Here is a 13,742-nt window from a genome sequence, read left to right on the forward strand (position 1 = left end):
TGATGATCATGGAATGAACAGAATAAGCAGTATGTTTTATTAAAATCATGATTGGCTTCATTCTCAATCTATGGCCTAGATTTCATTCAATTTCTTTTTTAAATGAGCATTGAAATTTTGATATGAATAAAAGTCATCATTCTTTTTAGCTTCCCATTAGTACTATGCTCCGCAACACATTCGGATTTGCACATGATAATGACTACATGCCTCTCATGAACGGAAACAAAGCGTACATCCGTGTTGAGTCTGTCAACACTGGTGGTTTTCCTGTATCAAACAAAACATCCCTTATTGCATGTGTTGGTCCAAGAACATCATTCATGAGACATCAAGCAGAGTTTACACCAAAGACATCTCCATCAAATACATGGGAATTCAAGTATAATGATCCATCTAAGTCATCTTTTGTTTTCTGCCTTTTCAAGAAGCATTTATTCGGAGGTGATGAAGAAATTGGAGAGATTGAACTCCGCCTCTCTGGATTTGAACCAAATACTGTTGTTCGCAGTGAATTCACACTCAAAAGTCCAAACTCAAAAATGGTTCCAGCCACTGCTATCATCAGTGTTCACCTTTGTGAAGATGGAAGTTTCCCATTCTGTGCTCCACTTGATGGCAAGGTTCTTTCAAACCCAGAAATCCAGCACTCAAAGACTTATTTCAAATAAGAATATAATTATATAGCAAAAAGGGAATTTAATATATTATTTTTGCTAATGTCATATAATAAAGAACACTATCTGTTTAATTTTTTCTATAAAATCGAAAAAAACAAAATGAAAATTTTGTTACCTTTTTATTTTCAAAAAGTATGGCATAATATAGATAACTTTGTTTATTTACACACAAATGAACCTTTTATCCAAGCATAAACTCTTTAATATACCTTCATCTTTTTAAATATTGTTTTAAAGGACTGAGCATTAATGATATAGCTATATAAATAAATTTTGGAATGAAATATTTATTCATGCATGCGTTTTATAGAAAAGATATTTCATCAATATTATGAAGAAGCTATTTAAGCTTGAATGTGCTTAGTATAATACTGATCATCTCCATCCATAATAAAAACTTGCAGCGAATAAAGAAATTACACATAATTTTCGATAAATAATTTGTTTAATTCAAATTTAGTCAATACAAAGAATCTAAATCATTTCGAAGGAAATCAAAATTGAAACTAGCTAATTTGAATGTGAGTTGAAAGAATTAAAGAAATTTAAAGAATAATTTCACAAAGTAATTCTATTCTATCAAGATATAACCAAAATCTGACCTCAAATTGCAAAAATCATTATTATAAATTATTTCTTGTAAATGCCAAATACTTGAATATTGTTTGACCCGTCAAAATTTATAATTTCAGTGTAAGAGCCGATAACTTCATCATCAAATGACATGAAAGGGTGAAAAGACAAATGAACTTATGGCGAATCAGCACATGTATAAATAGTTCTTCTCAGTTGTTTGATCTCTTGAATTCAAACTCTATTTTTTGGAAATTTATTTTGATTATTCCAAAGAAACACTGCAAGCGTAAATGATACATTATAGTATGAGCTATATATTTCAAATTGATAATAAATAAGAATAATTGCTGGCACAATAATTCGGATTTGAACTTACAAAATGAATTTTTTCTGAGATGTCTACCAAATATTCTTCAGAAGAATTTCTTCAGAAGAATTTCTTCTATAGAATTACGGACTGTGTGCTATATGATTTCATCAAAATAAATTTCACTCTATCAAATGATTCATTCTCAAAAATTCAATTGCTTGTATGAAAATAAACTGATAATCAAAATGCGTAGGTGTCTCAATTGTAATATGGAAGTTCAAAGAAAAAAAGTATTGAAACTGAAACCGCCAAGAAATCGAAAAATTATAATTGATATAACACCCATCATCCATTATTTAATTTTTAGAAAATGGTTCGCTATCGGCTATTATTTACAACATTCAAATTCATCTGAAAAAAGGAAATATGGCTAAATGGCTTGCTCCACTGATAATTTTCCTTGTTTCAATGGTACTTATGCTTGGATGTGCAGTCATTAAGCCAGCTGTTGTCATAAAGATTAAGAAAGTCGATTTTACATTAGATACATTTTGGATTCCACCTTTCATAGCAGCAATTATATGTCTTGCGTGCCAATTTATTCCTGCTGTAGATGCATTTCGATCTCTTTGGCGGTTTTCGACCCTAAATCCTGTAGGAATTATTATTCTTGTATTTTCAAACGTTTATATTAGTAAGTTCTTAGATACAACAGGATTCTTCAAAATGGCTGCAACATAGACAATCATGAAATCAGGCAAGTCTGGAACAAAATTATATTTTATTATCTATTTTACAGTTGCAATTATTACAATTGTATCATCAAACGATGTAGCTATTCTTACATTTACACCCTTTGTTACTTATTTTGCTAGAGCTGCTGGAATTAACCCGTTACCTTATTTATTTTGTCAATTTATGTCTGCAAACAGCTGGGGTATAATGCCGATTATATCTAATCCAACAAACATTGTTATCGGTACTGGTTTTGGTCAATCATTCGGTGTTTATGTAAAATATGCTGCAATTCCTTGTATTTTTGGTGGAATGACACCATGTATTATGTTGTATCTTATGTTCAAGAAGCAAATCACAAAAGAATTCATGATGAAAGAAAAATTACCAGAACCGAAGTCATTAATCAATAACAGATTCGATATGTGGGTTGGTGTATTCTTCCTTGCAGCTACAGTTGTTTTCATGGCTTGCAGCTCAATTCCTGGCTTCAGTATTGAACTTTGGCAAATTGCAGGAATTATGGCAGCAATTCTTTTAGTTTATAACATAATTATAGATGTATGGAGATATATTAAAGATAAACAATCTCCAAAACTGAAAGAAATCTTAGCAACTCTTCCTTATTCAATTATTCCATTTTTATTATCACTTTTTATATTGGTAAGCAACCTCACTGGTACGGGGTTGTTCCAAATCATTGGAAGCAACATAGCAAAGCTCACAAATATCTCAACTCCAATCGCTGTAACGATATTTGATGTAATTGCTACAATTTTCGGAAATGCATTGAATAATATTCCGATGTCTGTATCAATGGTACCAATTATACAAGCAACAGATAATAATAAACCTCTTGGATCCATTTACGCCGCAATTATTGGAGCAAATTTAATTGCTCTTCTTACTCCGCTTGGATCTCTTGCAGGAATCATGTGGATAGCTCTTTTAAGAGGTAACCATGTTAAAATTGGCTTCTCCGATTTCATGAAAATCGGATTTATTGTTACACCAACTGCACTCGCTTTGTCTTTGAGTGCATTGATGATAATTTTGTTGTTGTGGTAATGTTTATTAGTGTATATGTGTTTTTTCTCTCTTTTTTTTAATAAATGTATATTGTTAGAAATTTCTCTTAAATTGTGACTTTTTCTTTATGAAACTGGAGTATATTAAGATTAAAATATGGATATAAACCACTTATCCTCAAATTCTATCTCAAAACTGGAAAAACGTATCCCATCTTTTATTAGAAAATTATGGATTGCAAACCATTGATTGGAATTCAACTGTCAGTTGGATTTCGTTTCTGTTCAAAATACATGAAATTTTGGATTTCCTAAATTCTCTTGTTTTAGAAAGCTAATATAAAGTAATTTCGCAGTTTACACTCTTTTTACACAATTTAAGGGTGCACTAACGCTCATCTGACTTTAGTTCAAATTGAATTAGCCTTAAACAGTGTTATTGAAGGTCATGTCATACAGGTGTAAGTGCATCCTTTGTCAAAAATCTCAAAACTCGATGTTCTTGTATGGATAAGAAATTGATAATGGTAAAATTTTATTTCTCTACTTGCATGGAAGTATTTTGATCCTATTAACAAACAAATATGATTATAAAATATTATAATTTTGCATTTTGTGATCAAACAACTTCGCCTGACTTAGACTTCTCTTCATCTTCAAGTTGTTTAATAAGTGCATCAGAATCTACTTCAAATTTCTCTTTATTTTTGGTTAATTTTTCGAGATATTCAAAATTATAAAGAGTTTCCGCTCCAATCTGAAAAGCAATCCTACTTGCTTCATTTCTCAACTGTCTGTGTGTCATATTTGTGCCTGCAACAATTTTTGTTGAGAGTTCTCTTTCTCTTTCAACAATAGGAGTTATTTCCAATAATTTGGCATTACATTCAGAGATGTTACGGTCAAGCTCTAATTCCTTAGCTTGGTTTTCTGCAATTTGTTTTCTTAAATTTTCAATTCTGGATTTTTCGCGACGCTCTTTAGCTTCCGTTGTTGCTATAGTGCATTTATCAAGTTTGACTTCTAAATTGTGTAATTTCGAATCTAATTGATCAAATTTTTCAAAAATTTTTTCGAAATTGTTTATGAAGTCTTTTGCTTTATCAAAACGATTGTTAATATCGTTGTAAATCTTTTTAGTAATTTCATTTGTTGAAGTAGTATCAGGATCTTCTGAAAAAATTACGAGTCGATGAAGTGAATTCCGAGATAAGCGTTTTTGGATAAGGTCATCGTGTTCCTTTTTCTTTTCACTATATTCTTTCCTAACAAGGAGCTCTTTGTCATCAATTTCTTGTAATAAATTCAAAGCTTGGGATTTTCTTTGTTCTATTAATATCTGCATTATTCGACGTGATATTTTAAGTTTGTTGATTATATCTGTAAAGAATTTGCTGAACTCTGCCTTCAGACCTATCAAATCGTTCCGATAATTGATGCAAAACGTATGAAATACATTTGTAACATTTCCATCTTCGTCAATTGTTGTATCAAATATTGATAATTTTTCTCTAAACTTGTTAATTTGGACTTGTTTCTTTTTTTGTTCATCAAGAATCCCTTGCATATGCCGCATAAATATTTTCAATGGATCTCCCCTATTCGTATTAAATAATTTATAAACTGCTTCGATTTCCGATTGAAATGAAACGTATTTTTTAAATAATTCGAAATTAGCAGGCAATGGAGCATTAACATATCGATAACACTCAGCTTCTATTAATTTGCCTTTATATGTGAGTTCTTCTAGCTCTTTTTCGAGCTTACTTTTGAGTTTTGAAGGGCTTTTCATTTTGTGATAAAGTTTTATTTCTCAAATTTTGATAGGCAAAAAAAAAATCGGTAAATTGTAAACCGTTGTAAAAAGATTACATTTTATCATGAGGTTACAGAGTGGAAAGTATTATTCCATTACAGGCAATCATCCAGGAATGGCAACGAAAGCACAATATGCACTCTTGTCGATCAAAGTTGCGATTTTCAAAATATGAATGCCGAACAATCTATCATTCAGGGGGATTTACTCAGGTACATATCTAGAGATGGCAGTAAAGGAGCAACAAGAGTGCGTTTGTTTTCTAATTCGAATAATCTTAAAATCATAACTTGAAATCTGACGCTTATATGAATACATAATATTCGTCATATATTAATTATTCATATAGCTGAATTCTGTGATGAATCAATCCTTTGAACATGGAGAAGAAGAAACCGAAAAAGTGACAGCTCCGCGAAAATGATGGAAATGTTCCAGCAGGCTATGAAGCAAAATATGCCTCAGCAGCCACAAGAGGAAATACCTCCTGAGGATGATAACGGAATTCCACTTCCGCCAGGAATGACTACGCAAGTTACTGATTATCAAAGTAAACAAGGCAAAATTAAGGTCTATGAAATCAGAGAACGTAATACAAACTATGTTTTATATGGTACAATTGCTAATAATGTTCAAGGTCTTATATTTGCGTTCTTTTTCAATTTTATTTTAATGGCAATTAGACAATTCTTCGATTACTTAAGAAACGCATTTAACCTTATTAAGGATGCCATTACACACCCAAGACTTACAATTGAACAAAGACTCATCCTTGTCGCAGAATCTATTCTATTTCTCGGTTTAGCTATATTCAAAGCCTATAAATGCGGATTTATAGGAGCAAGACCTGTAAAAGAAGTACATAATCCAGCTACACCTTTTATAATTAGAACTGCATGAAATTTAAATTTTTAATAGTTATATTTTTAAGATCTGGCGCCCAGAGTGCCTTGTATAAAGCATTTCTATAGATATCTCGAATAAATATAATAAATTTACTTTCTTTTTTTGTAAATTGTAAAAAAATATTTGACAATGTAAACTTAGAGTTGATTTCTTCTATGAGATATTTGCTGAATTACACAAGGCGCCGAAACAACATAACTCAACAATTTCTTTCATCTTTTTGAGGAAGCTTATACAAATGAGGTAAATGGACAAATTTAGATGATAGCAGATTCCAAATTCACATTATAAGGTATTGGATAACATATTCGATGCCTGAACAATGTTATCCAATTCTATTGATCAATTTCTCGAAAAGTACTCATTGAGCATATAAGATATAATAAACTATTTAGTAGTTTTAGTTATAAATGTATTTGAATTTAAAAATTTCAACTTACCATCTTTCAAAAGAATCCACTTATGATTGACACTTTTTGTTTTTCGACCGTTTATTTAAAGATTTTATCGTTCATCCTCTGAAATTTAATGCAGAAGCGGGAGGGTCCAATTCTTCGATCCAGTTTGAAAAAGCGAAGCAATATAACTCAACAAGCTGGAGAACTAACATCGCAGTATGATAGAGATACCACACAATCATTTACTAAAAGAGCTAAATTTTCACAACAACCCGCTGAAGATGATTTTACGCAAAACGATATATATTCACGTCCCAGAATATTTAATGAAAGAAGAAGTGATTCTAAAAGTGCAAGACAAGATATTGCAGCAGATTCAACAGAAGTTCTTTTCCCACCTTCAGCAACAGACACAAAAAGCACAATAGGAATTCATTCTGACTTCCAAATTGGTGAAGTCAATCAAAGATTTCAATTAAATAGTAATGCTCCCGTTACATCACTTCCAGAATTCACTGATTCATATGCTCAATCGTCTCCAGAACTACAAATATTTCGCCCTTACGAGAATTCTAGACAGTCACAAATGGAATTAGATGATGTTGATAATTCAGAAATCCCTACAATCAAAGATTTAATTGTAAGTTACCTCAGTTTAGAAACGCAAGATACTCAGCAAACAGTACATAATAATCTTGAATCGTTGTTCTCTAGTTTATCGTATGGAGAACAATTCAATCTTCAAATTCCTGATTTTAAATTTTTATCTACATCTGCATTCCAGAATTTATCAAATGCATCGAGAAATATATCCGACAATATTAATATTTTCAGTGATACAATTGAAGAAATTTCACAAAATTTAATCAGCGACCCTCCTTTGTCTCTGAGAACATTAAATACACTACATCCAGATGAAGTAAGTCAAATCATATCGCGTTCCAACTCTTTTATCTCATTATTCAAGACTCAAGCGATAAATTACATTTTGAAGCAAGTTTTAGACTTTGAGAAATCATTCTCCTCGCAAACTCAGATAATTAAAAATTTACGTGATTCCTACAATTTTGGCGAAGAATTCCTTTTAAATGACCCAACAATTGCAAAAATTGAAGAATTGCAAGATATTAGAAGAAAAATTAAAGAAGCTATTGAAGCAAATGGAGATATACATAGTAGGATTCAAGCCTTTACACAACTGCGTAATTCTCTTTGTTTTGCCATTACATCTATCAAATCAGGGAACGCAACAGTTGTCAGACCAGGAAAGAAGCCACAAACAGTTTCAAATATTTCAATAATTTACAACGATGTCGCTTCTTCTTCAAGAAAAAGTGTATTATCTCTTGAAATTGCAAAATTAGCAGAAAGTGTACCAAATGTCTCTAGGTTTATGCTAAATGGTGTCGATATCGTTGAAATGACGTTTACGAGATTTTCTGGAGACTTAAGATTTAAAATTCAATTTGCTATTGACGCGAAACTTTATCCATGGGTTACATTCTGCTTTGGAGTTAATGCAAGGCTTTCTGTTAGCATTGGTAATGAAGAAGAAATCGGAGGCCAAATTTCCAGAATCTTTTCAAATATTGGCTTTGATAAGAGGCCAATTCTTAAGATTGCTCAAAGAATTAACAATGATTATCAGTTAGGTTATCAGAATCTTGGATAATTTTATAATTTTATTTTGAAATCTTTATTTTATATTTTCTTTTTTGTTTGTTAAATAAAATTTTAATAAATCTAAAAAAAAAAAAAAAAAAAAAAAAAAAAGGTAGTGGGGCCTCCAGGCACTTCGTGCCCTCTAGCCCCGAAGATGTTTAGTATAAATGAAGTATAAAATGAAGTTTTTTTGGGTATAGGGGGCTTCCCAGGGGCTGCGCCCCTTCTAGCCCATAAAAATTTTTGAGAGTCGTCGTCGTTGACTTTTTGGTAGAGCACTCAAAATAGTACAACTTTGTCCGGACAAGTAAGGGTCTATCGTCGCTACAGGAAAAGTTACGGGCGTTCCAAGGAAGTATACTTTGAGAGACTCTTTAGAAACTTTAGACGTTTTACATAACCATCCATGCTTTTACTTTACATCCGATAAAAGTGGTTTGGAAACCGTTATGAGATGGTTAGAGGACATACATGACTATGAGTTTAGATATGACAAGATAGAATATGAGAGAGGTCCTATAAACCGGAGAAAGTGTCATATAAACATCTGTCAAATGACGCTTTTTAACTTCACTTAAAATGCCACGTAAGCTACGTAAGAATATACGTAAGAGGAAGGGAGCATTGAAACATCCAATAGTAAGACTGACACCACAACAACAGTTGCAACAACAAATGCTGAATGACCCCACTATGTTGCAACAAATGTCAAGCAACCCTATGCTTTTAAACCGAGTTTTTGGTGCACAGAGTGGAGGTTTAAGAGCGGCACTTTTAGCGAAAATGGCAGGCTATGGTGGAGCTGCAGACGGAACAGCCTATAACCCTCAAAGTCAAATGAATTTGAGTTCACTCAAAAATCAAATAGCAGATGTCAAAAAGTCAAACATAGACATACAGAAGCAAATAAGTGAAAACGAAAAGAAACTAGAATATGACAGACACACAAAGAAACTCAATGAGTTAAACGTAGAGAAAAAGAAGAAAGAAGAACAACTGAAAGAACTAAGTACAGAGGAATATGCGAAAAAAGTGTCAGAAAAAGCAGCAGAAGTAGCAAAAATGGAACAAGATGTCATAAATTTGAAAAACCATACTACTCAATATAAAGTACTGAAAGATGAAGAGATAAAACAAAAAGCCCTGAAGACATATATGGATAGCGATGAGTATAAAAAAGAAGTTGAAGCAAATGTAAAGGCAGAAAAACTTTTACAGTTGCAAAACCAAACCGTACAGTATGAAAACTTAGCACAAGAAAGTAAAAATAACGACGCAGCCATGCAAAAGGCAATGAAAAGCTCAGAATATATAAAAGCTAACAATGACTGGTTAGATGCCCAAGCCAACGCTAAAGCAGCCCAGCTTATAGGGTCAATAAGGACAAAAATACAAGCGGATGAAGACAGTTCAAATGAAGCTTTAACGAATGCTGACTTAAGAACGCCTTCGAAGCTCTTCATAGTAAGGTGAAACTAGTGAACGACTTCTCATCTGGAAAGAAACTGAAGTCTGAAGGTTTCGACAAAGAGTTAAGAGAAGTAGCACAAAATATGACGAAAATAACAGATGCAGCAACGAGACAGGCAGTTCAAAGTGCCTATGACGCCGTTAGAGCAACTGTTGTGAAAAGTCAAGAAAAAGAGTTACAACAGACCAAAACAGACCTAGTAAATGCTTTCTTAAAAACGAAAAGTCAGGTAGGACATTACGCTGCAGATGGAACATATGTGCCAGCTGGTGGAACTTATATACCAGCTGGTGGAACTTATATACTAGCTAGTGGAACTTATATACCACCAAACCCTCCAAGAGAAGCACCTGCACCAGGACTACCTAAAACATTTACATCGTCACATGGACACAGACACAGGCATGCACCAAAACCAACACAACAACCAGCACAACAACCACCTCCACAACCAGCACAACAACCAACACAACAACCAGCACAGCAACCAACAGTTCAAAACCCTGCACAACAACAACCACAAACAGAGCAAGGACATAAAAGAAGTAGAGAACAAGGAAACCAAGAATTCTTAAAAATGCTTAAAGAAGAGTGTGGTTTCCCAGATACTGTTGACTTTAGTGACAGATATAAAGAAGCTATTGGAAAGTTCAAGGATGGAAATACTGACCCGAACCTATTTAGCTTTATGACTCAGCACCAAATGGGATATAATTTCAAACCTGGAAAATACAAGCTCGCTAAGGGATATGATTTAATAGCATATCATCCAAATGACATGAACGAATTTACTCCGAGATATTTGATGTCAGAGCTAAATGACAATACAACTTTCGTCATGAAACGCGTAAAAAATAGAGACGGAACGAAAGAACAAAAGCTTATGAATGCGGATGACGTAGATAGGGAAATTGTTAAAAACGGTCTCGGAATATATGAAATGCCAGCAGATGAGGTACAAGAAACTCCACAGGAAGAAATAGTTCAGATACAACCAGACATGGAAGAAATAGTTCAGCAACAACAGCTAGAAGAGCCTGAAGGAAACGAACAAGTCACTCCTTTGGAAACTAACTTCACAGAACTAGATGAAGATTTGGAACAGCCGAAAAATCTTGACCCTCAACAAGAGTATGCGGAGAATATGGAATATTTCCAAGAGTCTAAAAAAAATTCGGCTGACATAGTAGAAGAATATCGAAAAATGTTTGCCGACATACAAAAGACTCCAACACCAGATGAAAATATTCAGCATAGAATGGAAGTACTGAAAGAAAATGTACACAAATACAACAACCCTTTTTACTTACGAGCATTTAACGTTCAATCTTCGGATGAACTCGGTGAAGATAAAAGGTTAAATTTCAAGAAAACATATAGAAATGAAACATTGTTTAAAGTTCATTCAGAACCTAACCAAGATGGAAACAAACCTACTTTTGTTTCTGCAGACGATGGAACTACAATGAGATGGGGTCATAAAGCTAATCCGGATAGGTGGTTCATAAACTTACAACCACAATTCCAAGAAGTTGTAGACGCAATGGAAGTGAATGGTGAACCAGATGTAGCTGGTATTTTAAGCGCGGCTTTAATGCCATTGAAAGATATGAAACATGCAGATATTTTGGACCAGTATGAAATGAACATGGCTGATGGAAATATAACACCTGACGTTCTAGAACATTTATCTCAAAGAACTACACAGAACCATAGAGATGGTATATTTGGTGAAGAGTTTAGAAAGAAAGTTAGGGAGGGAGAAGGAAGAGAACCTATTGTACATGACCTTGCAAATGAAAGTTTACAAAATGTCATAAAACTTACTTTGCAGACAATGAACCGAGAAGGGATGAATATTTAAGAAAACTCAAATGGACAGTACCAAATGAAATGTTAGTATTGAAAAACATGTTCCTTGACAAAATAAAACCAACTACAGAAATAAATGACGCAAGACTGAAAGATTGGGTAAAAGCTTTCCCATTCACAAAAGATATAGTTGGTAACATGGAAAGAAAACCAGAATGGCTACAAAAACATATATTTGGAAACGAGCATATTCCATATGGACAGGCACTGTTTGAAGAGCTTGAACCGGAAACTCAGGAAAGAGTCATGCAAACAATACGCGAAGACTCAAATACAGACTATGACAAACTCTTTCTAGGATATAGGTTACCTGAGATGGGCGACCAGAGCCAAAAGGCAAAAAGGACATGGGAAATTTGCAACATACTAGATGAACATAATGCAAAGATGCAACAACTTCAAGCAGAGGGCAATGAAGGAAAAAGAAGAGTTAAAAACTCAGTCAGGAAGAAAGTAAAGCTTGGTCGGAGTGGGTTCTATTATGACATATAAATCCAACTATTCTATATTTTTACTCATATGAAATGTACGCCGCTCAGAATATAACGCCAACAGTTTTGGATGCTATGAATGGAAATGTTTCCGAATGGTATAACGAATGCGACAATGCCATTAGAAGGTCAGAAATAGTTCCTGGAACTTACGAATATACAACTGCTGTTTCTTATGGAAACGTAGGTGAGTTTGGAGAAGGTTCTTCAACAACAGTAGATATTGCTTGCGACAGGTTTCATATAATTTCTATTGACAACTCTTTCTTATACGTGGAACAAGACATTGAAATAAAACCTTCTGCCAAGTTGTCTGACAAGAAAGGTTGCAATGGAATTTTCTATGTCGGATACCAATATGCTCCAGAAGTTTTCATGGGATATAAGATATATTCTAACTCTGACTTAGTTCAAACAGTAACATGGGCAAACTATGAATGGTTCGCTTGAGAAACTCAGTACAACCACAAGCTAGAGAACAAACAGACCAGTATGCAACTATTGAGAAAATAAGAAGACTTGACCCTAACGTTCCAGGAGTTTATGTTAACCTTTCTGGTTCAGATGGAACTGCTGCCACTAAAGTAAAACTGAAACTTAGAGTTCCTTTGTCATCTTTCCTCATCTTCAGGTTTTTAAGATACTTGCCAAACTGGGCAGGAAAAATTTCTATCGAACTTACTCCAAGCAAAAATAACTTAGTCATTGCACCAACGCAAGACCCATTCACTCTTACTGTAGCTGGAACTGGTGGAGCCAAGTTCTGTGACTTTTGCAAAGACAAAGTTGACTTAGACTTTGGTTTCTCAAACTTCAACACTGAAGTAAACTATTATTTCAATGCTGCTGGAACTGCTTGGGACCCAGTTAAGTTCACATGCGAAAAGTTTGAATGCAAGAGAATAGAAAGCAGACTTGCAGTCTATATGTTGGACCCAGATATTTCAAATGCTTTAGCTGCCAAATATATTGCAGTTCCACTTATGTTCCCTATACACCAAATATCTGTCAAAGACTTTGCAGGTGAAGTTGGAAACCAAAGTGCTGACCCAGGTGCAAGAACAGATATTGCTTTAACAACTGCAATGAAACATGCAGATACTATGTTTGTACTGTTCAGACGAACTATAAATGACTATTCTTGTTTCTACAACCCTGGTATTAAATATCATATAAACATAGATGGCAAATACTATCCAAGAGAAGAATATTCTACAGTTGAGGATATGAGGTCATACAACTTGACATTAGATGCTATGAACTTTAACAACAACTTCACAACAACCATTAACCCTGAAATGCAAAGTTCTATTATGCCATATGTGAAAGTATGGACTCATACAGGAGGTCAAAAAACTCAATATACAAATGGAGACCGTTCAAACTTTTGGCTTGGCATTCCATTTGCTGACTCAGAAGACTTTATGGGTGGTATTTCAACTGTTGGTACTGTACAAATACAATATACTGGTGACAGAGACGGTCCAAATGAATTGAAAGCAAAGAAGTTTACAAAACCAATAGCACTTTTCACGGAAGATGCTCTTTTGAAGATTCGTTCGATGAAACCTGCTGGGGGCTCCTCAGATTGGTATAACGACAGCTTCCATCGAGCAGATTTTGGCAGCAGGTCAGTAAGTTGTTCTTGAACTGACTTCTCTCCGTCAAATATTGACAGTACGCCAGTTTTGACATAAAATTGTAAGATAAACTTACCTTTAGAAATATCTGTAAGTTTTGTTGTTATATTTTTGTCTGCTTCAAGAACTTTCACCATTTCAGTTATACCAACTTTCT

General features: G+C 33.8%; 6 protein-coding genes and 2 pseudogenes across 8 annotated transcripts, besides 1 other annotated feature; 7 read left to right on the plus strand and 1 right to left on the minus strand.

Annotated features, from left to right (window-relative positions):
- Positions 1 to 141: 141 nt before the first annotated feature.
- Positions 142 to 1,057, plus strand: TVAGG3_1010110 (C2 domain (calcium/lipid-binding domain, CaLB) family; the record flags this gene model as incomplete). Its single annotated transcript, XM_001330760.2, has 1 exon — positions 165 to 671. One exon carries the CDS (start codon positions 165 to 167, stop codon positions 669 to 671), a length of 507 nt encoding a protein of 168 aa, XP_001330796.1.
- Positions 1,058 to 1,726: 669 nt separating this feature from the next.
- Positions 1,727 to 3,573, plus strand: TVAGG3_1010120 (arsenical pump membrane protein family; the record flags this gene model as incomplete). The annotated part of the gene is made up of 1 exon (XM_001330761.1): positions 2,314 to 3,369. One exon carries the CDS (start codon positions 2,314 to 2,316, stop codon positions 3,367 to 3,369), a length of 1,056 nt encoding a protein of 351 aa, XP_001330797.1.
- A 283-nt stretch (positions 3,574 to 3,856) lies between these two features.
- On the minus strand, positions 3,857 to 5,132 carry TVAGG3_1010130 (uncharacterized protein; the record flags this gene model as incomplete). Its single annotated transcript, XM_001330762.1, has 1 exon — positions 3,949 to 5,121. One exon carries the CDS (start codon positions 5,119 to 5,121, stop codon positions 3,949 to 3,951), a length of 1,173 nt encoding a protein of 390 aa, XP_001330798.1.
- Positions 5,133 to 5,560: 428 nt separating this feature from the next.
- TVAGG3_1010140 (uncharacterized protein) lies at positions 5,561 to 6,142 on the plus strand (the record flags this gene model as incomplete). Its single annotated transcript, XM_001330763.1, has 1 exon — positions 5,569 to 6,045. The coding sequence occupies one exon, from the start codon at positions 5,569 to 5,571 to the stop codon at positions 6,043 to 6,045; it is 477 nt and encodes a 158-aa protein (XP_001330799.1).
- A 437-nt stretch (positions 6,143 to 6,579) lies between these two features.
- On the plus strand, positions 6,580 to 8,133 carry TVAGG3_1010150 (uncharacterized protein; the record flags this gene model as incomplete). The annotated part of the gene is made up of 1 exon (XM_001330764.1): positions 6,580 to 8,121. One exon carries the CDS (start codon positions 6,580 to 6,582, stop codon positions 8,119 to 8,121), a length of 1,542 nt encoding a protein of 513 aa, XP_001330800.1.
- Positions 8,134 to 8,786: 653 nt separating this feature from the next.
- Positions 8,787 to 10,127, plus strand: TVAGG3_1010160 (annotated as a pseudogene). Its single transcript has one exon. A coding segment is annotated over exon 1 (1,341 nt).
- A 293-nt stretch (positions 10,128 to 10,420) lies between these two features.
- On the plus strand, positions 10,421 to 11,468 carry TVAGG3_1010170 (annotated as a pseudogene). The gene has a single exon. A coding segment is annotated over exon 1 (1,048 nt).
- A 7-nt stretch (positions 11,469 to 11,475) lies between these two features.
- On the plus strand, positions 11,476 to 11,946 carry TVAGG3_1010180 (protein of unknown function, DUF4106 family; the record flags this gene model as incomplete). Its single annotated transcript, XM_051254533.1, has 1 exon — positions 11,476 to 11,946. One exon carries the CDS (start codon positions 11,476 to 11,478, stop codon positions 11,944 to 11,946), a length of 471 nt encoding a protein of 156 aa, XP_051080107.1.
- An 86-nt stretch (positions 11,947 to 12,032) lies between these two features.
- Positions 12,033 to 13,742: part of a mobile genetic element that runs on past the window's edge.

Source organism: Trichomonas vaginalis, chromosome I, assembly GCF_026262505.1.
Source record: "Trichomonas vaginalis G3 chromosome I, whole genome shotgun sequence".
Lineage (NCBI taxonomy): Eukaryota > Parabasalia > Trichomonadida > Trichomonadidae > Trichomonas > Trichomonas vaginalis.